Genomic DNA, 26,632 nt, shown 5'->3' with positions numbered 1-26,632 from the left:
GAGCCTTGCCGTTTCAGAGATGCTCTGACCCAGTCATCAGGCCACAACAATTTCGCCCTTGTCAAAGTCGCTCAGGTCTTTACTCCTGCCCATTTTTCCTGCATTCAACATGTTGAATATGAGAACTGATTGTTCGCTTACCATAAATCTATCCAGAACTTGTTGTCTTGTTAAGAGATGATCAAAGTTATTCGCTTCACCTGTGAGTGGTCATAATGTTTTGGCTTATCTGTGTATATTATTATATACCAATATAATCCATATAACGATGAAAGGCAATATAGATTATAGTGCATGATGTCTTCTAGAAATATACCTGTTTTTGTGAAACACAACAGGCTGGTATATTACATTAACAAGGTTCAGAACACACAAGCTAAAATGAAATCATATAAAATATAACTTTCATATAGATCAAACTCACTCACTCAAAGAAGCGCAACATTACTGGTCAAAGCGTAGATAAGACAAGCTGGTCTGAAAGTCGTAATGTAAAAATGTGTTACAATATATGGAGACCTTATAACATTATTACTAAAGGTATATAGCAATTTTATTGCTTTAAAGGTTTCTTTTTTCTTAGGTGAGGCTCAGGTATTTCTCCACAAGCAATAAAATAAATAAATTGTCATACAATAAGAGTATAGAGCTGTAAAATTAATATGAACATTAATTTTAATAATCAAAATGTTGATATATTAAACAGACACTTTAACAAGTCATTCACAAATGCATTATAAATCATTAATACACAGTTATGACAACATGAATAAAAAAGTGCAACTTTCATTAATACTTGCCAAATTGTTTCTCTAGCATTTTAACAGACATGTTATAAATGCTTAATAAATACACTTATTGATGTTTATTTTATTCATAAACATAAAATGCCCTAATTCATGTCACAATGCAGCAAAAATGGACTATTATAGAGAAATTAAAAGCAGGCATTATGTAATTCCTCCTTAAATTAAGCTACATTTTAATAGTTTACTAATGCTGAATATGTGTTAAGTATTTATAAAATATGTGGTACAATGACTCACTATATGTCAGCTAAAGAGTGAAAGTCCCCCTTTTTTATTCATATTGTTATAACCACATATCAATGATTTAAAACGCATTTGTAAATGATTTATTAGTCATTAATAAACTCCTTTATATTCATTTAACAAAGGGAATGTTAATGTAAAGTTTTACCAGGAGATCCAATTTGTGTTTTTAAACACTACAAGTGGCATGTTATTGTTTACCTATGTAGGTAAATAGGATTACATGTTTCTGGCTTTGTTGAACATATAGAGAAAGAGGGAGAAGGAAGAAAGTGTCTTAATCAACATAGCAGAAGCATTATAGGTTTGCTAAAACCAAAATGTTTTCATTCCATGTAACCTGTCTGTAATCTTGTGACCAAGTTGGTCATCTAAATACCACCTTGGCTGAGAATTGCTGTCCCCAGCAATGCCAATGTTGCAGAAAATTGCCACCATATCAAACCAATGGCTTTCAGCTCTAACCCTGGACCAAAACCAGATGTTCAGAGATAATTCACAATTCAGAATGCATGACTACATCAGTGTGAAAATAAAATATTTGTATGTATGTCCACTGCTTAAGCTGTGCTTTTCAATTTCTCAAATATACAGCTCTCTCACTTGTGGTTTTAAAATTAGTCATCCTTAAAATATGATTTGTCAGCATGCACTTACTATACCAAAACATTTAAATTCCAGCTAGTATAAATTACAGTCTCCTGATTGTCAGACTTGTTTTAAGTGTTTCGTTAAACTATGCAAGCCGTCATGTTTTGCTTTAAAGAGTCTCTCGTTGTTTTAGGCTAGAATTACCTTAAAACCCTTTATATAAAAACAACACCATTAACGTCCTCTTTTAAAGCTTTATAATAAATGATAGATGTTTCCAATTCTCCTGAGCCATTTCACCATGTGCAGTGTTGGACTGCTCTTGGACAAATCTACAAATCTGATCTTACTAAGAATAATGGCTGCTGGGTCTAAAGCTATATGTGCACCATATGGGCCATTAAAACATTGCAATTCAAATCGAAAGGCAAACTCAACAGCAACAAATCTTTAATTGAGCTCCAAGGAGTAAAACTGTATCCTTAGTTGGACCCTTGTTCTGAATCTATTGGCCGAGAAATATCACAATCCATATCAGTTAAAATTGTTATTAATAACAGACTTTACTACTTTTCAGGTACTTATATTCATCCATAGAAATACATCGGCTTTCTTAATGTGCAGTATCTGGCAGTAGTATAGAAGGCCACTCCCAGTTCAAATCTAACAGCCAATTAAAATGCACAAGACATCCAATTAAAACAAAAGAAATCCAGTCCAATGACAGATATCAGCCATTCCGTCTATGGAACAGGGACTGCATTTGAATCCAAATTAGAGGTTATCATGACTTGGGATTGAAGCTATATGTGCAATTTTATCATTTTAATGAGAGTACCTAGCCAAGTTTTCAAGAAACAAATGTAAATGTATGACTATGCTGTCTATCACAAATAATACATTTGCTAAAGCTTTTCGAATGGCCAAGTATGCATCCAATGTATGTAAAATCATTCTACCTTGTGGAAACTGCCGTGGAAGATTTTCTTTACATGGTCACTGTCAAAGGAGACTTTCTGAATTTCACCTCTGGTGTCCTTATTGTAAAATGAAAGGACTCGACTGGAGGCTGAAAGCATATAAAACACACTATCAGATCTCTCTTACTGACTGCCAGGCTTAATATGGCAAAAAGAAAAACACAATAGGGGTAGGCAGTATGACCAAAATCTTATTTCACCGCATAAGTCATTTAATATCACGGTAATGGTATACAGTGGCCCCAAAATGTCTTTGACACTTTAGCCACATTAAATACAAATTTTAAATGATCTCTTTGTAGTATATAACAAAATATCAAAATAAGTCTCATTTATCTTAAAGACATATAGCACAAATGCACTAATCAAGCAAAACATTTTACAAAAATAAGTTAGGTTTCAAATGATAAAACCATAGATATTTTGTTAAGAAATTAAGATGGAAAAACTTGTCTTCTGTTTTTTTTGGACACTTCTGGTTGTCAAACTTAGTGCAACATGTTCATAGTTAATGTGAGGAATTACACCGGTGGTTACTATACAAGCTCACTGGTGTAAACTTGAGGAAAACTGAAAACATCAACTTAAAATCACCTTGGCACCAATTGATTAAAAGTAATTGAACAAAAACAAAAAAGATTCAAAGTAAAGGTAATTTTGAGAAAAGGTCTAGCATCATTTGTTTGCACAAGCCATTTGGTTTTATTTAACGTTTTTTATCTAATGCAATTAAATGTGTAAATGTGCAAAGTGTGTAATAGTTTGCCTTACGTATCAAAACATTCTAGGGCCAATTTAGTTATTTTAGCTGGAAGTTCAACTAAAATATAATATTTTAAAAACCATGTGGTTATGCATATTTTTGGAAAAAACTGTAAATGAAATACTCAACAAATGAAAGGTTCTTAATATCATTTGATTATTTCCTCTTTTTTCTGCATTGCTCTGCAATTTTAAACATATTTATTACAGTAAAAGCAGTGTATCAAAATCTCAATCAGTTGACACATTTCTACTATTGCACAGTGTATCCCATCACACCACCCACCCCTACAACACAACAAGAAATGTCCATGTTAATTTAGGAGTTTTCAATATGCATTTCTGAGCGACTACTGTAGTAAATCCATTAACAATGTCTACATTTCTAAAGGCGTTTTAACAGACTTCACACTGTCTGCATGCTAACTGCAAACACACATACACAACAACAGAAAAAAATGGTTCTTACGGTCAATGGTAAGTCCGACCTCTGGGTTGTTATTCTTATCTGCAACCTGCCATATATCAAACGCATCTTTGGTAGTGTCAGGGAGGAGACGGAAGAGAAGGACGATGGTGTAGGAGGAAGGAAGACCATCTGGATGGATTTCCCTTTAAAGAAAAATAGAGCTTTTCAATACAGCTCATTTATCAATGCTAAGACATTTATTAGAATTTCAGAGGCAGTCCTATTTCATGGCTTTTGTCCAATCAGGAGTGTAAAATGTAGAAATGAAAGGATTCTGAAGGTACCATATGAGGTTTCTCAGATGCCACACTGGTGGAACCCTCTGTGGAAGTTCTTGGCAACCTTTAACCCTTAGGTCTTTAGTGACCCTGGCATTCATTCCAACAAATTTACCTCATCCATTTTTTTTGGAGTTATGCCCCACCTCTTCAGTATTCCTCTTATGAAATGCTAATGGCTTGATTACCAAAAGTGTATAGGGTGTATGAAGTATGTTATAGACCCGAGATATGTTATAGTGTCACAATGCATTTTGAAACCATCTCATATCTATATACTGTATGTTTACTATCATAAGATATTTATTTAGTTGTTTATTACAAGACGAGTAATGAGTAAAAAAATGAGTAATGAGTAAGTTCAGGCATGAAACTCTTAATTACGCAAGCTGATGTGTTCGAACTTGTTATCTGTTAACCAATCAGCTCGCTCATATGTGATGTGTCAAGCCAATCGGCTCACATGGTGTAAGCTGATAAGTCAGTTGATGTGTAATCGGGTAGCCAATCAAAATGCATTCTCTCTCTTTGCCTAACATTTAAATTTGCTCAGTTTTCAAGTAACCAGTTTCACTGCAGCGCACTGCAAGAGTTTTCTCAAAAACTCTCCCCCTCCCCAGCTCCACTTGTCTAGAACATTTACATGGGGATTGTACCAATATCCTATATGTCATACCCACATTAACATGCTAAATCTTTCAGAGAGTTGTCATGACTGAACTACATTCATACAAATGACTACTATATCATGTTGATTTTCTGCGCAACAGCGGTGAATTATCAGTATCCCATATGCGTGTACACATGCTATTTTTTACTTAAGTGATGATTTGACATTGCAATTTTATTATGGAGCAACTTGGAAGTTGAACACATGTACAATATGATACGACTGTTGCCATTTACTGTAGGTAAACTACTGAAATTCTGAAGCGGTGCATTTGTTTAAACTCAATAAGTGCCTTTTAAAAATACATATGTATAGCTTAATATGGGTTTGCATAAACCAGTTGCATCTCATAAAATGTAATTGTGGAAGTAATGAGAAAGTTCTATCATTTGTTGCATTATCATTTTATTCTATTATTTTCGAATTGTCTTGAAAATGCTTTGAAAATGTTGAACTATCTGGGCATTTTGTTTATCCATTTGAAACAGATATATATGCCAGGTTTCTAAAGACCTGAGAAACTATAATCATGCTTGGTGAAATATCCATGCATTTAAGGGTTAAAGGACTCTCAAAGGTCTTATTTATATACTCCAGGAACTTCAACATTATGGTGGGGTTATTGAGTAACCATTATCTTGGATCTGTTGGCAATCTATAGAGCTTCTCTAAAATGGAACCCCAAATGGTGTCTTGAGAATTTTAAAATTTTTACTGTGATGGTTGGGAATATTGCAGGTGTCTGATGACAGTTACCAGAAAGACTCCACACAGCTTAAATTGTTGTGGTGTCAAACCAGACAAATATTCATGTACCATCTTCTGACAAAAACAAAAGAGAGAAACGGCTCCCAGCCTCAAGGAATTGCAACATATTGAAAGAATTTCCCTCATCTGGTGCTAGAAATGTTTCCATTTGTACAGCTGCTTACCAACGCACAAATACAAATCATTACAGACAAATTAATCAAGCATGCCTTGGCAAGAGACCGTTTTCTGAATTATTAAGCAGCTCATCAATTGCCTCAGGACCATTTGAGGACATGATTTTAACTATCAGGAATTAATTGGATCATGAAAAATGTCTGTTCCAAACCAGAATGAAGCTGAATGTAAGTTTACTCTGAATTGTGGAGGGCTATTTCCCTCCTGAAACAACAACTATTTGGTTACTTGTTAACATTAACCAATAGAATGCATGAGATGAAAAGTGGAAAGTGTTTCGAGATGGAGCAAGTAATTATGTTTTGATGAAAGGCCTCAAAAGACCATCTTGTTTGTCCTTTGGAAAAGGAAAATGTAATAAGAACATTATTAGGGTTAATTATTATTTAACCAGTAGAGGCGTTAATCACCATTGAGGGGTCTCGGTCATAAAGCTGAGCAAAAGAGAAGAGTCTGTCTTTGTCCTGCAAGACTACTACAATTTATGCCCACTGCAATGAACCAGTGAAATGCTGAGGTCTTGCAACAGTTGGATGTCATATACACTGTGTATGTTGTGTTTATTTGGAGTCCCTGTAGCAACCCTACCACTACACCTATCCTTACAGTACATCTAAACCCAATCATAACCCTATCTCTATACCTAATCCTAACCACAAAGATTATGATTATTATTATCTTTGCACTTATAATTGTCTTTAGTTCTTCATTTGTAGGCTATAAGTCATATTTCACCTGTTATCGATGAATACTTTTGTGATGGCAAATGGAGACAGTTAATGTTTGTATTTGTGGAGGTGGTTATATATACGATTTTTTAATCATGTTATTTTAATTATTTTTTTTTTTTTTTCATTTCTTTTAAAGTGCAATTTGAATTTAGAAATGTCTTTTGTTTACATTTCTCATGTTTCAATAAATTAATTTAGTTTTGAAAGCAAAATCAATAAAACAAAAATATTCACCGACCCTCGGCAGGGTGGTTGATGACGTAATTGGATATTGCGATATTTTCTAAGGCGATTATCTTTAAAATATATATTTTTTTACATATCGCCCAGCCCAAAAGGGAAGTAAACTTTTTCATGAACAATTGTAAAATGAAATAATTTTATAGAGACCCGCACAAACACGTGTACTAAATTCCATATTGTAACATTTTACCAATTAATTGTGGCATATTTGTTTGTTTTTGTATTTTTGAGTAGTCTATGGGCATAACAAACATTTTATTTGATAAAAAAAGAAAATTGAAAATAGTAAATTATTAGTTTGTGCTATGGCTCTTTCTAAAAATTGCCTCAACCAAAACTTTTCAAATTTGCTCCTTAGTGAAAAAAGGTTCCTGACATTGAACATGTCTGACTTGTCTGCACTTATTTAACTTCCCGCCTAACTGTAACCGCCTATTCTCATCTACTTTCAAGGCAAGGCATTTGGGATCTCATTACCTTTATCTAGATTTTTATTTCATTAAACATTTTGAATGTGCTTGGCTACAATGGCTGTTAGAAATGATTTTATTTTCCCTGGTTGTCCGCCCCTGCTTGAGGCCTCGGAAATCGTAGCTCCACCCCTGTGTTTAATGGAGGCATAAAGAAAATTTTGACAAGTTGAAACAACAACCAAAGAGTGACGCTGCCTCCTAAAATGGGTGTTGAGGAGATCACAGACTGCAAAACCCTTGCAGACCGTTAAAAATAATTGTGATCTCTTGGGTACTTTTACAGCCTGCAGGGGAGAGAACATTCAGAACTCATACACTTGAACCTACTTTGTGGGTTGGGAAATGAATGCATCCTTATGGACTCTGTATGCGATGTAACTGTTGAAGGATCCAGGTTCCATGGATACTCCGTTCATGCTAGCAAATGTCCTATCAGTGATGTTAAAAGCTTCCAGCATCCTGAAGCCTGCCAGATTTCATCAAAACATCAGAAACCGTACAACAGAACATATGTTATGATTGATGAGTTTTTAAGTAGAGAGAGTCTACAGTAGTTCTGACCTGGTGTTGTGAATCCATCAAGGTAAATCAAAGGACATGCTGTAAAAGAGTACAAGAAACAGAGCCAGAAATGAGTTTCCTCCCAGCTTTCAAGTTAGAAATAAAGCCAACAATGCAGAGAATGACTTCATACTGGATGTTGCTGTTTCACAGATGAACGTAATGAGGTTGTCTTGGATCTTGTCAAATGCATCATAGTCATTAACGACAAAAACATGTCTGTCGCTGGGCTTGCTTCCAATATTCTTTAGTTCTGTCAGGTCTATATCAGCGACACCCACCACAAACACACTGTAGCCTGTGGAAGACAGAACATTGAGAATGTAGAGAGCATGTACAGTAATTAGCTCAAGGTAATTAAGGATAGATCAAAGCATATCAAAGAATTAAGGACACAAAAATGAAGCCTATTTTAAGACCATCAATATTTTTGGCATTGTGACATTACTTTCACGACATTTAAAGAAATATTCTGTTGGCTCACGCTATAATCAGTTTTTACAGACAAGAAAGCCACCAAAGCACTAGAGCTCATTGGCTTTGAAGGGAAAAGACGAAAGTGAATGAGAAAAGGCTGACTAGTTCATGAACAAAATATCACATGCTGATATCACATGTACATAACCCCGCCCCATCAGCCTGTCATGTAAACAAGCCTGGCTGGCATCAAAGCAGCTAAAATGTAGAGATTAAGAGGTTTTTAAGAGGTTTCCCTCCCAAAACCCTGTTCCCTACCGCAAACTACCTTGGTTATGGGCCAGCTGGCATGAATTCACATTTTGAAGGACGAAAAACTGCGAACTCGAAGTTCTGGTCGAAGCATTTGATGCATGAGTGCTAACAGGTGTGATCGCTTCTTAATGGAACACATGTCGGAAAAAGCGCTTAGAGTTTATTAGTACTTTTTTAATACAGGCATCTTTTGGCGGTATCTTGGGATGTACAGCACAAGTAAGTGTTCTTTTTCCCTTTATATTTAGTGTATTGTGATTCAAAATGTTGAAATATTGTGATTTTTTTACACAGCTACACCCTTGTCATAAGCACAGGCCGCGATGTGCTGAGTGCATTTAATGTTGTCAGTCATTAACTGTGTTGAGATCACTGCTATAGCAAAAGCAGCACACTGGAGGGTGTGTATGTGTGTGCGTGTCTACCGCAAACTCGCATTCAGATCTGCCGTTATGCAACGGCCACTTTCGCAATCCATTCAACAACCGATGTGTAAAATCCCCGCCATACATTTTTTTCTTGTTCGACAAGCCGTTTCACTTGAAAATACGTCACAATACAGAAATAATTCAAACTTGACTTGAATCAAGTGACTAGTGTTTATATGTTAAGGTAGTATTTGTTGTACCTTTAATTCATGCTTATTTTAAGAAAACTATAAATTGTGAAGGGACAGGATGATTAACATAAAACATTTGTGTATTATGGTATTATTTACACACACTTTTTGCTATTGGCAAAACTTGATTCAATTGTGGACAGTGGTTCCACATGTTTGAAATTAGTTTTCTTAACTATGTAATCTCAATACAAACACTTTGTGTAGAAAGAACCTAGTTGAATTGGGTAAACTAAATAAGATGTGTCAACATAACTCAAATAAATCTCTTTTATTTCTATAAGTATTAGTGAATGTGAACGTTAGCATGCTAAATACATGCTGGTTGGAAGCACTACAGAGTGTAGTTTAGTAACTGTAGTTTGCAGAGCAAATGCTCAACAAACGACCAATCAATGACATGAACGACATGAAAAAAACTTGTATTACACTATTGAGACTATAATGACTGTTACCATTGAGAATAATGAGAATAACAAATTCAAGAAAAAGAATTAAAAACTTAAAAAGGTGCACTCAGTAATTTTTTTCCTCATTAAAAATATATCACCTAAAGACATTAATTGTAATTTTGCAATATATGTAGGAAATCATGATCACTCACATTAAAATGAAGACTCCAGTCATATCAGTTACATTATAAAAGTGCTTTTATTCTACATGGAGAGGGTCGGCACATGGGAAATCACATGGCCAGCTAAATACTACTCACTTAATCTCAGTAACCGTCCTGTTATTAGACACGTTCACTCATTGATTAAAGTAATCATGGCTGACTGTGAATATGCATTTCTACAATTGCATCTGAAACTGAAAACTGCTGATTTTAAATTATGCTGCATCCAAGCCACTAGGTGTCAGTGTAAGTCCAAGATGACACAAAGACAAAAGTTACTGAGTGCCACTTTAACCAAAAGAAAATGTACTGTATTGCTTATTGTCCTGATGTTTCCATCCAAATTACGAATTTAATTTATGCGCAAAATCGGAATATCACAAAAACAATTTGCAAATGAATGGCAGATTTTATTACATTTTCTAAATACAGCTAATTGTTAGTGCTTGCCGTTTTGGTCATATCCATTTATGTATATCTGCAACCATTTGATGCATGTTGTACATTTTTACACTGTAAAAATAGCTTGTTTTTGACCAAAACACATTAATATGTATTACGGTGTCAAAATAAAAGTTCCTCAACAAATATGCATGACTGTACCTGGCGATGTTCGTGTTTTCTGTTCTTTCTGACAACAAAGCACATGGATGCGACATACTCGTAATTAGCACTTCAGAAGTGGAAAGTAGGATGATTCCGATAACACATGAAGGAAGCATTAGAGAACAAAATCGAAACTTCTGAGGATATTGGCAGAACAAAAAACTTAAAATACAAGTTGAAGTGGCTCTTTTATTAAATGTAAAACAATTATTGCGGTTTATAGCACAAAGACTAGAATTTTTATGAACATCATATTTGCTAGCAATTAGGGTTAGCAGTCAGGATGCCTTATGTGTGAGATCAAAACTGGGTCATACAGATCTGGGAGGTAATAGTAGCCAGTCATTTTAATGAGAGAATTTGGCATTTTAGAATATCTAGAGCAACATTTGAAATGCTATAGGATGATATTAATGTAGGCAAATGATGTATTCACATATCTTGTTGAGGCAAAGTCACAGCTTTATGAAATGGTAAATATTTATAATATTTTCATCATAGTTTATGCCTTTTTACTAAACACAAAAATGTTTCCACCTTAACCAAGCATATACGTTTTTATGTGCATGTTTTTCCATCTTGGTGTTTTCATACAGAGTTAATGCTCTATTTTAAAATCCAGCTGTAGTTACCTGAATGCTGTAATTTAGTAGCACTCTTCTTCACATCATCCTGAGCACGTCCATCTGTGACTACTACCAGTACCTTTGGAACGGTCCTCCTCATACCATTGTCTGAGGTAAACACCTTCTCTCCAACATGTTTCAATGCAGCACCTGCAACATTCATACACATTAAAAGGTGCAAGAATGTTTTAAAAAGAAATGTCACATTGGATAGACATATATTGATACTGTATACATTTCCACAGGAATGACAATCACAGGAAATCTGGATCTTGTGTGCATTCAACAGAAATCTGGCACAATCTGCATGAACTGTTTTACTGAAAAAACTATTCTGCCTGGCAAGCACTGTTATTTTCTTTCAGGAAATGCAAATCTAGACATTCATATGTGCATATGTTCATCAATGATTTTGAACCTGTTTTGGTATTTCCTCCTCTGTAGTTGACCATATGAAGGGCAGACAGAACCATTCCCTTGTCATGGTAGGTGTTCAGCTTGAACTCAGTTTTAGCCTCATCACTGTACTGCACAAAAGACACCTGTTTCAACAAAATGAGAGAAAGGATCAAATGAGTCACAGCACAGCCACGCCGTCAACACGCATGTCGTAGAGTACGTTGTTCATCACATGACCACTGACAGGTCCATTACCTGCATGCCCTCATGGCTGATGACATCAAATGCTCCAATCATGCTGAAAACAAACTGGCGGACTTTAGCAAAGCTCTCATCTCCAATACTCCAAGAGCCGTCAATCAGGAACACCAGGTCAGCCTTGGCACCTTTGCACACTGCCGAGGCAGAACAGACAGTGGAATGAGTAATGGGCCAATTACATTTTTTATTTTGTTTTTGTGACATGGATGTATTAGGAATATAGATTCCAAATGCATTTCATACTGTGATGATGATGATAAAGAACATGTTTTATAGTTCATTTTGATATATTTTGTGGGCCTTAAATAAAAAAAATATTTATCCATTTTCTTTCCACAGATCTTAACAAACAAACAAACAAACAAAAAAGACTAATTAAATGTAAAAAATTATTGGGAATTGGAATAATATTTTTTATTTTAGATTAATATTAATTATATAATAATAATATATATATATATATATATATATATATATATATATATATATATATATATATACTGTATATATATATATATACTGTATATATATACTGTATATATATATATATATATAATGTTGTGACGAGTCTTCGGATTATAACTTCATGTTTCATACATTATGTTGATGGTCATCACCCCAGCCAAAGGGAAAATTTTGGAAAGAAGTCTAAGAATGGCGGTGACAGACCAAGAGGACCCATGTTTGTCTGGAGCTACTGCAAAATCTATGGCTACTGACCATCAAACGTGAGCTACTATGAGCTGGACGGACATGATGGAGGCATAACACCACTGTATGATGGGCTACTCACACAGGAGAAAGAAGGGCTGGGTGACGAGGACACAGAGGGGGATGCTAACTCAACTGACCTCCTCGATTTAGACATTGAAGAGGAGAAGGATTTCCCCTTCCCTGCCCAACAATCTAGACCTCCTTGCAAGGCCAACTCTAGCACTCAGGTGGACAATGGCCTGCATGAGTTGTGTAAATTGCAAATTTGGCTTAGATTGACCTTTACGATGGGAAAATGTTGCCACCTGCACAACCCACCATGAGTTAACTCCAGCCTGCCATGCCAGCTTGCATGAATGAGATGCCTCGCCATTGGCCTAGCCCCTTTAAAAACAAGTTCCCTGCCAAGGAATATTCTAAGTTGGAGATTTGGGGTATGGGAGAGCTGGTGTTTACCAGACCTTCAGTGGCCTACCATCTCCACCCGAACCAGTGAAAGTCATGGACATAGCTTACGACCCCACTAAGGGTCTGTTCAGGCCGGCTCTCGAGAAAATGAGGGAAACCAGCACCCTCAGGAAACAGGATGAAGAGGCCTTTAACCTTTTTTTACCACACAAGCAAGTACCGCAACCACCCTCTCCGTCAGCTCGACGGTGCTCTGCAGCAGCCGCGGTGGCAGCGAGAGTGAAGCTGGTGGGAAATAGAAGTCAAAGACCTGCTCATGGCAGGCAACATGCAGGTCAACGACCAAGAGCGGATGGCTGGAGACCATGGGGAAAACATTTGTTTGCAGCCGTGGCGGCTAGGAACCACGGCTTCTAGGAACCACCCCACCCCGAGGATTGGAAAAAGAAGCGTGTGACCTGACATGCAAGTGTTCCCCTGCTCCCCTCACTCCACCAGCAAAGAGAAGGAGGTGGGAATCCATCCCCCTCATTTTAAGTTCTATAAGGGCCCTCTCTGTAATTTCTCCTCAAGTTCAGAGAAATGAGGGAACTCAGAGTTATGTTCAACATTGTCACCAAGCACTCACACAGTGTTTTCAAGCACCTCTCAGTTCAGGGGAATTGAAAATAAAGAATGCACATTCAGGCCACAGGCTAAGGGCTATATGCTCCCTGAGTTCGGAAGACAATAAAAGATGCACTATCGTAGCCAGGCAAACAGCAGAGGGCGATATGTTACAAAAAACCCAAAGAAATGAAGAGCGATTCCCTAGGATCACCGCTGGGGTGAGCACTCGCTCCTTCAGTAGGAGCCTGTCCGTGCAACAATGCAACGCCAGTGGTGCAGAAGTGTACAGGGGACCACTTTTGGCCCACATAGACAATTGTCGTGCATGTGCAGTTCATCCGTGGTTAATTACGGTTTCACGGGAATACAGGCTACAATCTGCAATGAAACCACCAGATTCAACCGAGTGGTAGTTTTGGTGGCCAAGAGAGAGTCGGCTCATTTCCTGAAGGGCGAAATCAAAACTCTGTTATACAAACGGACGATCAGAGTTGTGCCAGTGGAGGAGAGCCGTCAGGGTTTTTACTCCCGTTACTTTGTGATTCCATAAGAATGGAGCACATCCCTCCAACCCATTTTGGATCTTTGTGTGTTAAACAAGCACCTACGAATGTATTCATTCTGAATGTTGACACACAAAGTACTTTGTCGATCGATCCGTCAAACGCATATTTTCACATAGACATTTTTACGTCTCACAGTACATTTCTCAGGTTTGCATAACCAGGCACAGCTTACGAGTTTCAAACTATTCTGCTCAGACTTTCTTTAGCCCCGGGGGTTTTCAGCAAATTTGTGGAAGCGGCTCTGTCCCCATAATGAAAAAATGGTATAAGAATATTGTCCTACGTAGACGATTATCTGATATGCTCTTCGTCGACAGAGCAAGCAATCAAAGATGCAGACATAGTGTTAAATCATCTCAACAGCTTAGGTTTCAGAATCAACATGGAAAAGAGCCAATTAGAGCCTTCTCAACACACAGAATATCTGGGTCTCAGCATAAACTCACTCTCTTATCGAATTACGCTGTTAGTAGGGAGGATTACGTCTTTCACACAATGTCTTAATCAGCTTCAGACAGGGAGAGTGGTCCTGTACAGAATGTATGAATGCTGGGCTTAAAGGCTTCAGTAATTTCGGTAGTATATTTGGGACTTCTCATAATGAGGGATTTTCAGCAGCGGGTTGCGCATCTACATCTGTGCTCTCAGTGGCATCAGCCGGTAAAAATAACTAATGTGTGCGTCAGAGCGCTCAGACATGGGAAAAGCCCCGTGAGTCTCAGAATGTGGATTCCCTTGGTGGTGGTTTAATCAAGGGTTACTATGACAACTGATTTGTCCTTTAAGGGCTGGGGAGCAACTCTGATGGGTAGGACTGTGAACGGTGTGTGGCCTCATTTAATTCACAAGCAAATTAATTACTGAGTTGCTGGCAATGTTTTAGCTCTGAAAAACTTTCTGAGCTTCATCAGTGGCCAGCATGTTTTAGTGAAAACAGACAATTCTACAGTGGTTGCAAAAAATATCAACCGACAGGGAGGCACATGCTCCCTTTATCTGCATCAATTCTCTGTAAGACTGATCATGTGGTGCGGCATAAAACTCTTATCCCTTAGGGCAACTCATGTTCCAGGGATTTTGAACAGGGGGGCAGATTTATTGTCCAGGGCAAAACCTCTGTATGGAGAGTGGAGACTCCATCCGCAGGTGGTGGATCAGATATGACAGAGGTATGGTCAGGCTGCCTTAGATCTCTTCACCTCACAGGAAAATGCTCAATGTCCTCTGTATTTCTCTCAAGTGGATGGAAATGCCAATTGGCCAAATGTCCTTCTTTATGCATTTCCTCTTCTGAGCTTAATCTCCCAGAGAGATGGAGTGGGGTGTTTCATTAATTCTGATTAATGTTGGTCATCCAAACATTGGAAAGCAGAGATAGTTCAACTGCCTGAATTACAAAAATAAAGAATGATTTCAAACAACATTTGCCAACACCCCTCAGACTCATCAGGCCCTTTTGCAATCTCTGATTTCCTATGAACATATAGGCCATACTAAATAAAAGGTGATGAACATTTAACGTCGTAATGAACAAGTATACTATAACATAAAAACAACAGAAAGAAAGCCTGGCAGAGGAATTGGGTCATCTGATAACATTGGCGGATTGAACGGCAGCTGGGTGTATAGAGATCCTGCACATGAGGTAGAATGTTCTCGTAATTATTAAGCATTACGACAGTGCAGTTTCTGACCATTTTGGCACCCTAGGTGAAATCACTGTTGTTGACGGGTGGAGTGTATTAGCAACTTGCGCAGCGATGTCTTTATTGGTGGTGCATGTGTGTGTGTGTGTGTGTGTGTGTGTGTGGGGGGTCAATGTTCACTCTGGTTTTACGCCGTTCTCTGTCTCTGTGTCTTTGCAAGTCTTTTCTAACGTCTGCATTGATAGTAAAAGAGTAAGTAAATCATTCATTAGTTGCTGTGTGTTGTTGTATTGAAGAGTCGGTAATACAATCTGCTTCTTTCTTTACCAAGATCATGACGATGCAGTTTTCTTATCTCCATGTACATCTCCATTCATATGTACCTGCATAACCTCCAACGATGCCTTTATTTGTTTATTTCCAAAGGCAATGTTTCATTAGCCATTCTGAACGCGAAATATGAGTGATATACGCTAAGAAAGAAAAAATGCTCTCTGACAAGAACGGAGAGTAAAATGCTTTTATTTGTATGCCAAGATGAAACAAGATGCAGTTTTGGTGCAAAGAAAGTTGAAGTAGCATTTTCCCAGCTCTGCTGGTTGTGTAAAATTTGTGGAGGCGTGTCAAGACGGTGCCCAGAACCGTCCTGTCAGTGCCTGATTTCATTAATTCTGCCAGTGCAACAGTGTGCGATTAAATGATGGCAAAATGCGATAAACGGTAAAACCATATACGCACAAAATGCATATATATCTTGGCTAGTAAAGTATTTTGACCTGAAAAAAGTTACATTATTCACCTATAAAAAATTCACAAATTTATACTTAACACAGCCTGAATGTATTAAAATTACACATTTCCTGATGCAGTAAGGAATTTTTCTCTGATGCGATTTTGAAGTTTTCAAGTTTTCATTTGAATGGTTGGTCAGTCAAAAATCAAACTTTTATAAATAAAGCTATGATTGAATAACAATATGTGTCTTGTATTTTTTGGAGTTTCAAGCTGTTAATCACTTACAGTTTATTATAGTTATTGATAATGGTTAATCAATTTTCATTAATTTCATTAATTTGTCAATTAAGGAAATGTCTTAAAACTTGCAACCCTACTCAGTCTGCAACACTCACACAAACGCTTAATGCTAACATTCAAACAAAAACAAAAACAAAAATTTTTTTTAAAATGTATTCTTTTTTACATTTTCAGGCAAGGCTTTGTCAAGCTAACATTTAAAAAGTCTTTTGTGACAAAGTTTCCTTTTTTAGTTTGAAATTAAAACTTTTGTCATGTTCTGTTTGATTTCTAAAGACCAACTGAAATAAGAGCACCAGCATAAGTGTCTGTTTAAACAGCAATCCCATAGCAACTCTCGTTTATCAGTGATGATGGAGAAAGAAACCATTGCTTTATATTGATGTATTAACGATAATGAGAAAATCTCGGCCTCTGAGTTGACTGAGTAGCTTTTATTTTTCATTTCATAATCGGTAGTTGACAACATTTATGACATTTACAACATATTTACCCAGGGAAGCTCATAGACAAGTGGCAAATTGCTCATTTTGAAGAAAACAGACTAAGATAAGAATTGATTAGAGTTTTGGGTTACTAGGGGCTTACAGAAGCAGTAATCAGAGCAGAACGTTTGTCTTTGTTGTCTTACAGATATCATTTTTCAATTTTGTGATTCTTTTGATAATCTTGTCTATTTTAGTTGTATTTGAAAAACATTTACATTCATACTCCTACATCATTAAACAGTGTGGGTCTTAATTGCAATGTAGGGGTTTTCAGTCCTTATCTTGTTTTTTGATGTAACAAAAAGGCAAAGTGATAGAGTTCTGTAAAAAAGTGATGATTCTAAACTTTCAAATAGTAGCAGATATAAAAAAAAAAAATTTTTTTTACTTTTGAATTGTAAAAGTAAACTTCTGGCCACACCCGTGTACCTATAGCCATGTCTTGGGATTTATGCAGAGCTGAAGAGGTTCATTGTGATAAATTATTTCAATCTCATGACAGTTCTAGGTCAATTTTGATGCACGGTCCTTACCTTCGAGTGCACCAGGGATAGTGGGTGGTGGCGGAGGTGTTGGGGGTTTTGTTGGGGGTTGGGTAGGTTTCACCACTAAATAAAAGAAGAAACCAAACACCATGAGTAAGATGTGAAGGGAGCTGTGTACTTGATATCTTCAGAAGACGTCACCGACTTACATGTGCGCTCTTTAACACTGACTCCTGGTCCATCCTGGTTGGGGGTCTGGGTGTAGACAGTGACATTGTACAGCGCATCCGGTGTCAACCCATCAAAACAGTAATTGCTCTCAGCAGCGGTGATAGTGGCCTCCTGTGCCCCACGATTAGACGCTAATGATTGGAGAGAAGAGCAACATTTTATAATCACTACAAGTAGAAACCATACACTTTAACTGTATCTTAATACAAGATATTTGTGGAGAACAATATGGTGCTGTTGGCTAGTAACGCAAAGGTTGTGTGATTGACCTGTAAATGCTGCTTGGAGTTCCAGTAGTTCAACTGGTAGAGCATGGATACATGAGTACGCATACTCATAAAATATACAGTACACCTTAATACAAAATTAATTTGCATATGTTTTCTGCATTGTTTTAGCACCAGATTCACAAAAGAATAATGCTAAGTAGGTAATGGTACAAATATGCCTGTGTTTATTGTAATATGCACACAACAATTAGTGCCAAGGCAAATGTATAAATTAACGCAAAGCTATTTTTTGGTGAATTTTTTTGAAAAAGAACTCAAAGTGAATTTTAGAAATTTCAGGCTGTGAATTCCACACAACCTAATGCTTGACAACAAATGCCATGATCATTGTAATATCTAGCTATAATCTTTTCCAACCTGGTCTCAGAGAATCATGTTACTATAACTCAAGTTTTATGTGGCTCGTTGTAAATCACAGCAGTTTCCTGGTGAAATAAATACTACAACAACAATGGGCCTCATTCATGAAACACGAGCAGAACAGATTTTTGTGTAAATCGTTCGTAAAGCCTTACTGACGTACATTTTTGGACAAAAAAAAAGGATATTATTTTTTCAAACTCAGCATTTTTCCAACAGAAATGCTTGACATGGTGTGACAGGATCATAGAAAGATGCAGTTTGCATTTGATTTTCTCAACAACAACTAAAATGAATGCCCTCTAATGTGACTGGTTGGATAACTTAGGTTTCATAATTTAGTATAGGCATCAGTAAATCACATTTAGTTGATAACATATGGTCAATAATCTCTCTCTTTCCTAGCGTTTGTCCCGCATATGTGCAGGGTCTGCTTCGTGATAGTCCGCATACATTTATATGATTTGGCACAAGTTTTACACCGGATGCCCTTCCTGACGCAACCCCCAGTGGCTGGGGGACTCTCACTATCACACATACGGGGAAATTTTGAGTCTCCAATTCACTTAACCTCATGTTTTGGGACTTTTGGGGGAAACCGGAGCACCCGGAGGAAACCCATACAAACACGGGGAGAACATGCAAACTCCACACAGAAAGGCCCTAGTTGAGCCGGGACTCGAATTCAGAACCTTCTTGCTGTGAGGTGACAGTGCTAACCACTGAGCTACCGTGCTGAAAAAGCCTGAATACAATTTACGAAAGTTTCACGAATGAGGCCCAATGACTTTTGTTCACTTTCACACAAATTACGAGTAAAACGTCAGATTATTAGTTCATAAACATGTACTTTTCGCTCTGTTCCTTACACAATGCTATCTTATTACATCAAAACACTTTTATTATAGAGAATGATTTGTAAGGAGATACATTTTAACTTAGGTATTGCATAACCAACTACATTTACAAGCTTATTACTGTGAAATCAAGTTGTGTGGTAGCTCAAGTGATAGACCGTTGTAGTTGCAATGCCAGTCCTGAGCATGCAAGTCGACTTGTGAGCCGAAAGTGTCATAGAAGCAACCTAAAATAAAATGGTAGCTTCTGCAATTATGTTTTTCACCTTAGAACTAGCTTTTATGAGACAAGCGGTTTAGCCTTAAGGTTTAGGGTTATGATGCACTATAGTAGTCGACTAATTAACTAGTCGTCCAACAATGAAAATTGCTAGTTTTGCACATCCTTATTTAGGGTAAGGACAGTGCTTTTGTTAGTTTAAAGCTTGATAGAGCATTAACCTTAAAAACCCAATCTCTTTGGGAGAACAAACTCTTTTAGTGCCACACAGTAAGCATTTGATCAGGAACTGCCACTATACATGTAATGAATCACGTAATGTTATTTTGCATTAATGCCGCCGCAGTCACATCATTTTCATGATATCAGACTGAGCCTGTGGGCGGTAACTGGGCAAAGTAAATCAGGCAAATAGCGTTGACAGATGTTAATGTGGTGCAATCTATAATTCAAATTTCCATAGAAAGGAGGCTATGAAAGTAAAGCAAGGGCTTTGTGCTGAAATATTGCACACTAGTAACACAACTTTTTAGTTAATTCACCCTTTTGTCTTTATATAGCTTTTACTTACAGATAAAAGGATTGACTTTTAGTCTGTAAGAAGTAGCAGCCCGATGAGGAGTCCATCTGATGCAGAATGAGTCATAACCAACGTTGTATGTGGAGAGGTCAGTTACATTGAGATACACTGGAAAAGACAATCAGCATTCCATAGTTAATCCAATGTAAATAGAATCTCATATCATGTCTATACAGCTTCCCAGACTAAGAAAACAAGCACATACACGTGGTTCCCTGTCCAATGAGTGCTCCGCTCACGCCTGCATCATACTGAGCATACACTTTCAGGTCATATGTGGTGCCAGACTGAAGGTTGGGCAGGTTGTATGTAGTAACATCACCAACAAACACTTCCAAAGTGTCAGTAGTGCCTGTAATGGCATAAAAAAAACAGAAATGAATACAAAATGTGTAACACAGTGTTGGGCAGTAACTAACTTAAAGTCGTGATGCTATTAACCAGTGTTGGATAAACCACTTAAAAAAAGATAATCCACAACAAATTTCTGATTACTTCTCTTAAATTGTAATCAGGTTACTTTACTGACTACTTAATTGAAAAATAATTACACTACTAATTATTTACTTTTAAGTTTCTTTCAAAATACATACAGTAGTTTGTTTCATCTTAACTAACTTAATTACATTTTCAGTAGCAGGACAATAGTTCAGCTACTCTCAAGTGTAGCTTTTCCAGTAACAAGCTACTTAATCCAACGAGTAACGACGTAGAGCCACAAAACGCTACAATGCTGTTTTTTTATTTATTTATTATATTTTGTACTGAGCACCTGCATAGAATTGAAATATTTAGTTACTCAAATATTAAAAATTGTGTTTCCTTATTTTATTAATATTATATTCAATAATATTTCTAATAGTTTTGTTAGTAGCTTGTGTAGCTAACAATTTTTTTAAATGATAGCATGAATGTAGTTTAGCTGTTTTAAGTTGTCTGTATCTTGTAGTTTGGGAAGCTTATTTTTTAAGTAATTTTCCCAACACTGTTATAATAATATGACCAGCAACACAGTTTCCTGATTATAAGAACATGGTTAAATAAACTACAGCTGTCTCTTACCCACTGGTGTATAGAGTAGTTTATAACCATTGACCCGTGCAGGTGCAGCATCCCAAGACACACGGAAACGAGTGTACCATTCATCTGAAACACGCAGGTTACGAGGCTCCAGGAGATCCACTGAGGGAGAGGGGACAAGCCAAAGAAACTTAACACATGAGCCAAGATACAGCCAATAGAGAATAGACAGAATTCCTTTACAGCTTGTGTGAAAGGATTTGATTAACACTTTTCTGAACATTTCTTTTTAACAAAGAAACTTTACCGAGAACATTAGCAAAGAAATGGTCTAAAAGCAAACAGACTTTAACTAAAAGCCATAAAACCAAAAATTTGATTTCATGGTAAACTGATAGAAGATAATTCATGACATAAAAGGAATAATACAAGACATTTCTGTCAATAAAGCTCTATTCGGACAGGATTAGTTTTTTATGGGGAGGTTGGGTAATGTAATAATAACCAGAGCTTCTTGGTGATTTTAATCCCGTCCAATTTTTACAGACTGGAACAGTCTTTACTTTCTATAAAATCCCTTGGAAATATAACCCCAGGTTAAGGTAGTCCCTTGCAAAGTGACATGCTGGTAAAAAGACAGTGAATCTGCACTGTCCAACCATTGAGCCCTTTAACTATTGTTGTTTCTCGAAGTGTCTGACACAAGAAAATGAAGATGCACTTTTCAACTTCAGATAACGCTGGCTGTTGCATATGATTGATGCATGTTTTCTGAAGCCTTTTATGCCACCTGCAGACCTGCATTTTAAAAAATATTTCCTGAAGGACTAATAAAAATACATTACATGAATGGACTGTCCATCTTTTTTAATTCAAAACTGTAATATAGGATTGCAGGATCGCTAATGTCACATGTTTTATTGTGACATGTATTTGACCAGATATTGCAATACATTTCTTGTAATAACCTAAGACAGTATATGCACATGTTTATTATTTTAAAGTTGTGCTGATAAATTATTCAGATACAGTACATGTGACGGCAATGTGTAAATGCTGTAAACAAACCCATCTCTGCGATTTCTATAGACATCGCTTATCCCATGCAAATTGACGATAAACATAACAGACGTCCACAGTAACAATTATTTCACAAACAAATGTCTGATCACCATAATCCTGTCTGAATATGTAATTTCTGCCCATCTGGGAGGTCATTTTCTTTGCACGGTCAAAGAATAGTAGTTCACATTAATGATTTTAAGTTAAGTCATGAAACTCTAAATGGCCCAAGCTGGCAGGTCATCGACATGCAATCTGTTAACCCAATTGGCTCGCATGGGGCAAGATGATAGGCCCTTTAAAATGTAATGTGCTCGCCAAGTACATTTTCGTTCTATCTTTTTCTAACATTTAAATTGCTCAGTTGTTAGCAGATAAGCTGGTTTCACTGTAGCATGCTACAAGAGTATATTCTCTGAAACCCTCCTCCTCCCCTGCTCCACTGGTCTAGATCTGCTTTAAGGGGATTGTACGTATTTCTAATTGTGTTACAGCAGCATGTCCTCCATGCTTGATGCCGCATGTCTTATTTATGTCTAATTGTGCAACATCATATCTTACATGCTAAACAAGCATGTCTGTATATTTTCAGGCAGAAGCAAGTCTTTGTATTTGCTCTGCAGCAGCAAACCAAACCTACCAACTTGTCATATACATTATAACACATTCTTTTATTTGAATTGTCATGGCTGAAATGAAAAGATGAAATGTCCTAGACTTTGTATCTTGGATCTTTTCTAAATATCTTTTACGATAGGTATCTTTGGTAAATATGTTTGATATTGACCTAAAACTGATTAACCGATATGTTTAAGTGCCTGAAAAACAAGTGCTTGTTTGACCATCTTACATGTATGTCCATCTCCAGAGAGTCGTCCTCCAGGGCCATCTTGATAAATGGCCTCCACATTTATGTTGTAAGGAGTGTCTGGCTGCAGGTTTTGCAAGATGACAGAGTTTCTGTTGCCAGGAACACTTGTCTATGTGACAAATACAGAGTAGGACAAGGTTATCTTACTAGCACACATTCACTCAAATAATATCCAGGGAGACACAAAATAACAACAATACATATGTCCACATATGCTGCTACATGCACCGGTCATGTCCATTTCAGTTATTATCACAAAATACTGTATAACACTGCTTACAAATTCCTCAATGGGATCGCCAGTGGTTGGTGCATAGCCAATTCGGTACTGCTGCACGGGCCCGTCTGCGTGCTCCCAGCTCACAGTCAACGTGCTTGTGGTTGGATCGTACACCCGCAGGTTTCTGGGGCCACTGCGGGGCACTGCAATTAGAAAGAACACAAACCATTATTCTTTCACAGTCATGTTTCAGGAAGGCAAGAAGATCAAAGTTTCCTGAATTTAGACCCACTTGTTTTTCCATTATCAGAAACAGAGGAGCCCTCTCCATCAGCATACAGGGCCACCACACTGATCGAGTACTCCATGTCTGGATTTAGCTGCTGCAGCAAGGCAGTGTGGGTGTTCCCTTGAACAAGAACCTAATGAACAATAAAACAGTAATCATTAACCATATTGACAGTTGTAAGGATGTCAGAGTAATCAGTGGCTTCAAATACTTTCACCTACATTAACGAGTGAATCTCAAATAGAAAGTGTGACAGTAATATTCCAAAATCAAAAGAAATAAAATAGAAATTATATTTTGAAAATCAGTCCTATTTTTAGGAACAAGTCAATATGAAATGTCATTCTCACTTCCACAATGTGACATATTTCTGAGCGAAAAATTATATTCAATGACAGGGATGCTGCACAGACTTTTTAATACCTTTTTTTAAGTCTTGAACAAATACAATTATAACGATATGATTATACCAGACCATATTTTAATATGATAAAAGATTGTGTGATATTTGATTTTGCTGATACAATAATGTGTTTGAGCATTTTCTTACTGTGATAAGCACAGACACAGCAGCCAAAAGAAACCAGCATTTCAAAGATTTGCTGCATAAAGCAGGAAATTTTACAAATACACTGGGGACTCTTTTTTTGAAATATCTGTACTCCCAGTTGATTCCCAACCATTAGCGATAATTTACACAGTCAATGTAAAGTGAAAAGCAGTGGAATTATTCCTTAATGTGCTAATAGTCTAGCAGTTGTAGCAATACATTGATGTGCTGACAGTGATTTGCAATTGCCTCCTTTCACCAGTGTTCACTATGCCAGGTCATGGGGTCACTGACTTCCCAACTACTTACAGAGGGAACTCCTTTTTTTCTTTTTCTTCTCTTTTCTGACAACCCTAAACTTTATTTTGAAGTTCGCCAGTTGACAAATGCTTGTACTTCTGTGCAATGGGTTTTTTAGAGTTCCAGTGGAAAAAGGGAAAAGCAATTCATGGTAGATCAAAGGTTTAAAATAAAGTGCAGTCAATTTATAGGCTAAATTTCTCAGTGTAACGGGACACTTGCCTCATTGCAACTGATTTGGAAAACTGTCTCTAATATCGGAAAAGTTTCTGCATCCAAAGCAATATTCCACAAAGAAATAAAATCTCAGTGGCTGCAGATAAGGAGCTAATTCTCTAAAAATAAGACAACATCACTCTGTTTCAACTCTAAATTCATAAGTGTTGAAATAAAATAGGTTTAGGCTCAAGATTTCCCACAGCTGTTGTTCATGCAAGGGTCAGAGGACAATAAAGCCATTTATGGATCTCTAGGCTTTATGAAAATCCCTCTCAAGCAAAAAAGTTAATGTGAGAATGAGGTTACACAACATTAAAAACATAAACATCTTTGTGGAGGGCTAGATTGCAAACAGATTGTTACATTCAAATGGTTCAGCGACTGTTCTTTGACATTTGTTGTCGCTTTATTTCCTCTATGACATCTCACGCGAGCCTAACAACAATGACTCACAGACTCAGAGGGATGGACTCCGGTGATGGGGGTGTAGATGACACGATACTGCAGTACTTCTCCGGAGGCTGGCTCCCAGCGCACATTCAGGGTGTTTGTGGTGGGGTTGTAAACCTGGATGTTCCTGGCAGGGGTCCGCACCACTGTTGCAGAAATGAGTGGGAGCAGAATCATAAAACGAAAGAGAGTGAAAGGGGTGAGTGGTTAAAGAGGTAAAGATATTTTCAAACTATTTACAAGACCCCAAAAAAAGAGGATTTCCTTCATGAACTGCATGAATGGACATTGCTTACATACAGCGTGCGCTGCTCTAAACAAACTGGTAGAAACGTTGATTAGTGGTCGTTTCAATCAACAAATCGGCTAAAGATTTAGAGGACATGACATAAACACATTTCAAAAGGGTGAAGAAAGACACTTCACATGATTGGGGAAAACGGGCTTAAAACTAAAACAGATGGTAAGAGTGCTCTCATTAAATGTAAATATAGATGATATAGGACATTCTCACGAAACATCTCAAGAACACATAATTCACCCTAAAATCATAAGGAAGAAATAAGTCTGAGAAAAAAAACGTCTAGATTACTGTTGTAACCTCCGTTCCCTGATGGAGGGAACGAGACGTTGTGTCCCATATATATATATATATATATATACAGTTACATTGCTAATTATTTATATAGTAACACTTTATTTTGATGGTCCCCCTAAAGATATTTAACTGACTTGCTATTGCTAGGAAACAGTGTTTCAACACACATTCAGCCGACTTTCAGTAGCCTGTATTTAGATCTTTATTAATGACCTACTTACATTTCTTTGCTTACCTGCTCATTTTCTTATTTCACCTTTAGTTACCCTGAGGTTTTCTGGAAATGTTCTACTGACTGTTTGTTCACAGACACTTTAATGTAGTTTCAACTGTTCATCTATAGTTACCTAGGGACAATCAAAATAAAGTGAACATCTAAAGAATACGGTTAGCTGACTTGCTACATGTCTCCTTTTTTTAAACAGATTATCAAAAGATGGTAAATACCAATACTGATAATAACACACAGGAATCGCACCACCACATTGCAACCAGCACATAACTGTATGTAAAAGAAATATAAATGTACAGAAGTCATTTTTTTGTCTATCAATTTGAATGAACTTATGTTCTCAACAATAATGTATGTAGGTCATCAATAAAGATCTATATACAGGTTATTGAAAGACTACTGAATGTTTGTTGAAACACTGTTTAGCTATAGCAAGTAATTTGATAAGTCACTTATAGACAGTTGAATATCTGTAGGGGATCATAAAAATAAAGTGTTACCATTTATATCATACTAGTATTTGTTGTACTGCATTTAATTTATGTTGATTAGAATAAAATAAATGTTTTTCAAAAGGTACGTTTTACTGAAGGACAGAAAAAGAAAGTCAATAGAATCACCAATGAGAATGTACAAAAACTCAAAGTAAATGTCCAGTGGTAATTTGTGAGGAAATAAACTGTCATGAACAATTCCAAAATGCCAAAAATAAAATAAA

At 36.9% G+C, this 26,632-nt stretch overlaps 1 protein-coding gene across 6 annotated transcripts in view; it reads right to left on the bottom strand.

The window, feature by feature from the left end:
- col12a1a (collagen, type XII, alpha 1a) overlaps positions 1 to 26,632 on the bottom strand; it is a 112,092-nt gene that overhangs the window by 21,161 nt on the left and 64,299 nt on the right. For all 6 annotated transcript variants that reach the window (XM_052145093.1, XM_052145094.1, XM_052145097.1 and 3 more), the window contains 17 exons: positions 25,088 to 25,230; positions 23,569 to 23,698; positions 23,337 to 23,479; positions 23,036 to 23,165; positions 21,166 to 21,285; positions 20,309 to 20,455; positions 20,095 to 20,211; positions 17,775 to 17,927; positions 17,614 to 17,688; positions 11,609 to 11,748; positions 11,373 to 11,496; positions 10,961 to 11,104; positions 7,889 to 8,053; positions 7,756 to 7,794; positions 7,522 to 7,660; positions 3,855 to 3,997; positions 2,603 to 2,712 (listed from right to left, as the gene is read on the bottom strand). In XM_052145093.1, coding sequence (XP_052001053.1) covers positions 2,603 to 2,712; positions 3,855 to 3,997; positions 7,522 to 7,660; positions 7,756 to 7,794; positions 7,889 to 8,053; positions 10,961 to 11,104; positions 11,373 to 11,496; positions 11,609 to 11,748; positions 17,614 to 17,688; positions 17,775 to 17,927; positions 20,095 to 20,211; positions 20,309 to 20,455; positions 21,166 to 21,285; positions 23,036 to 23,165; positions 23,337 to 23,479; positions 23,569 to 23,698; positions 25,088 to 25,230 — 2,162 coding nt within the window. The remainder of the gene's footprint in view (positions 1 to 2,602; positions 2,713 to 3,854; positions 3,998 to 7,521; positions 7,661 to 7,755; positions 7,795 to 7,888; positions 8,054 to 10,960; positions 11,105 to 11,372; positions 11,497 to 11,608; positions 11,749 to 17,613; positions 17,689 to 17,774; positions 17,928 to 20,094; positions 20,212 to 20,308; positions 20,456 to 21,165; positions 21,286 to 23,035; positions 23,166 to 23,336; positions 23,480 to 23,568; positions 23,699 to 25,087; positions 25,231 to 26,632) is intronic.

This window comes from Xyrauchen texanus, chromosome 16 (genome assembly GCF_025860055.1).
Source record: "Xyrauchen texanus isolate HMW12.3.18 chromosome 16, RBS_HiC_50CHRs, whole genome shotgun sequence".
NCBI classification, from domain to species: Eukaryota; Metazoa; Chordata; class Actinopteri; order Cypriniformes; family Catostomidae; genus Xyrauchen; species Xyrauchen texanus.
Note: the sequence above shows the minus strand (reverse complement) of the source record. Positions and strands in the feature narration are given on the sequence as shown.